The sequence below is a fragment of the Colius striatus genome, chromosome 3 (assembly GCF_028858725.1).
Source record: "Colius striatus isolate bColStr4 chromosome 3, bColStr4.1.hap1, whole genome shotgun sequence".
In the NCBI taxonomy this organism is placed as follows: Eukaryota; Metazoa; Chordata; class Aves; order Coliiformes; family Coliidae; genus Colius; species Colius striatus.
This window is the reverse complement of record NC_084761.1, coordinates 70414248-70416401: the sequence shown is the minus strand read 5'-3', so window position 1 is coordinate 70416401 and position 2154 is coordinate 70414248. Positions and strand designations below refer to the sequence as shown.

Here is a 2154-nt window from a genome sequence, read left to right as displayed (position 1 = left end):
TAGCAGAAACTCCCTCTGACTGATTTAACCCCCTTTTCCCCCCTGGATGTGTTGACAGGGGGATGTACTTGCGAACGCAACGCGAGATGGGGCCGCGGGGCAGCCACCCCCTCCCCGGCTTCCCCTTTCCTATAATTTATCTGGGGCGGAGGTGAAAGACTGAAGTCATCGGGCAGCGAGCGAGCACGAACACTTTGAGCGCCCCCCTACCGCCCCCGCTTTGCCCACCCCCCTCCCCGGCAGCTTTTCCTGCCGGCCTGGGAAGCAGGGGAGATTTAGATCTGCGAGGCTTTCAGCCATCACGTGTTTAAATAGTTGATATAAAACCCCGGCGCAGGGGATCCAGGCGGGGGGACTTTAAGACCAGCCCTCTCCAGGGACCCTTTTGTTCAGCTCTCAAACATAAGCACCTTCTCGCCTCGCCAGGACTTCAGTGGCAACTTGGCCGAGCAGGAAAACCCCGACTTTGGGAGAGCTGCCCCCGGCTCCTGCAGCCCGCCGACATGTCCCGCTCTTTCTATGTCGACTCTTTAATCATCAAAGACTCCTCGAGGCCGGCTCCTTCCCTGCCTGAGCATCACCACGGCCAGGACTTCTTCATCCCTCTCAGCATGCCTTCCCCCCTCGTCATGTCGGTGTCGGGCCCGGGCTGCCCGTCCCGCAAGAACGGTGCTTTCTGCGTCTGCCCGCTCTGTGTCACCTCGCACCTGCACTCCTCCCGCGGCGGCGGCGGCGGCGGGACCATCCCTCTGCTCAAGAGCCAGTTCCCCGCCGCCGCCGCCACCGGCGAGGCCCAGTGCTGCCCGCGGGCCGGCCACGCTCACCACCCGCCGCAGCACCCTCCGCCCGCCGCCGCCGTGCCCGCCGCCGCCGCCGCCGCCGCCGCCCTGGGGCACCCGGCGCATCACCCACCTGCCTGCGCCACCACCACCTACAGCGTCAGTGACCCCCGAAGGTTTCACTGCCTCGGCATGGGTAGGAGCCCTGCGGCCACCGGGAACGGGAGGGCAGCGGGAGAAGGGGTTCTCCCGAGGTTCTCCGAGGGAGAACGACGGCCCCGGGGCGGAAAGGGGCTGCCCCTGGGGAGGAAAGGGACTGCTCCGGGGCGGAAAGGGACTGCTCCGGGGCGGTAAAGGGGCTGCCCCGGGGGATGTCTCTTCTCTCTCTCTCTTTTTTTTTTTTTATGTCCCACTCCCCCTTTCCCCCCTCCCACTGAAGTTCGTGCATCTCTCCCGTCCAGGAGGGTCTGATTCTAGCCAAATTCAAAATGGGAAAAGGATGAGGACAGCCTTCACCAGCACCCAGCTCTTGGAGCTGGAGAGGGAATTCTCTTCCAACATGTACCTGTCCCGGCTGCGGAGGATCGAGATAGCCACCTACCTAAACCTGTCCGAGAAGCAAGTGAAAATCTGGTTCCAAAACAGGAGGGTGAAGCACAAGAAGGAAGGCAAAGGCACCCAGCGAAACTCGCACGGGGGCTGCAAGTGCAGCACCAGCCAGGGGCACTACCCCAGGTCGGAGGATGAAGAGTCTCTATCCCCCTCATCGGCTACCGAGGATAAAGAGATCTCACCGTTATGAGCCGGGCGCGGAACATCTCTCCCACGGCCGGGTCCCAGTCCGGAGCTTGGCGGCTCACCTGGCACCGTTGCCCCAGGGACAGGAGCCCGCCGACCGACAGTGGTCTGGCCCTCGCCGGCCCCGAGATTCATCTTCATTCCTTTGCAGTAATAGAAAGAGAAAGCGAAATATATTTTTTTGGAATGTAAATGTTTTAGTCGTGAGAGTTCAGCTGAAACGTTATTTATGTAATCCCAGCAGCGGGCACCTGCTCTAACCTGTAACACGGTAACACGGACTGGCACGGCCCGGGGTGCCTCCGGGCACCTTTCCCCAGGCAATTAAAAGGAAAAAAAAAAAAAACAACAAAAAAAAAGAGGAGAAAAACAAAAATGAGAAAGCCCAACCAAAACTAACCGTATTTGGAACCGAAAGACGAGATATTAAAAAACTGAAAAGCAAACAGAAACCTGCAGGACTGAGAACCTCCTGGACGCACTTCTTCACAAAAAAATAAGAAAAGAAATAAAGATCGGTTGTTTGGGTTTGGGACGGCGCTTTGTTTGTGAATAGTTTTATATAAAATTTATATTT

General features: G+C 58.4%; 1 protein-coding gene across 1 annotated transcript; it reads left to right on the top strand.

Moving 5' to 3' along the window:
* Positions 1-503: 503 nt before the first annotated feature.
* On the top strand, positions 504-1581 carry GSX2 (GS homeobox 2). Its single transcript, XM_061994051.1, has 2 exons — positions 504-975; positions 1241-1581. The coding sequence occupies exons 1-2, from the start codon at positions 504-506 to the stop codon at positions 1579-1581; spliced, it is 813 nt and encodes a 270-aa protein (XP_061850035.1).
* The last annotated feature ends 573 nt before the right edge of the window (positions 1582-2154 follow it).

What these genes read in the sequence shown, in the direction of transcription:
- GSX2 (XM_061994051.1), top strand. Translation starts at nt 504, where the DNA reads ATGTCCCGCTCTTTCTATGTCGACTCTTTAATCATCAAAGACTCCTCG. An exon ending in GTTTCACTGCCTCGGCATGG is followed by an intron (nt 976 to 1,240) that starts GTAGGAGCCCTG and finishes TCTCCCGTCCAG; the next exon opens with GAGGGTCTGATTCTAGCCAA.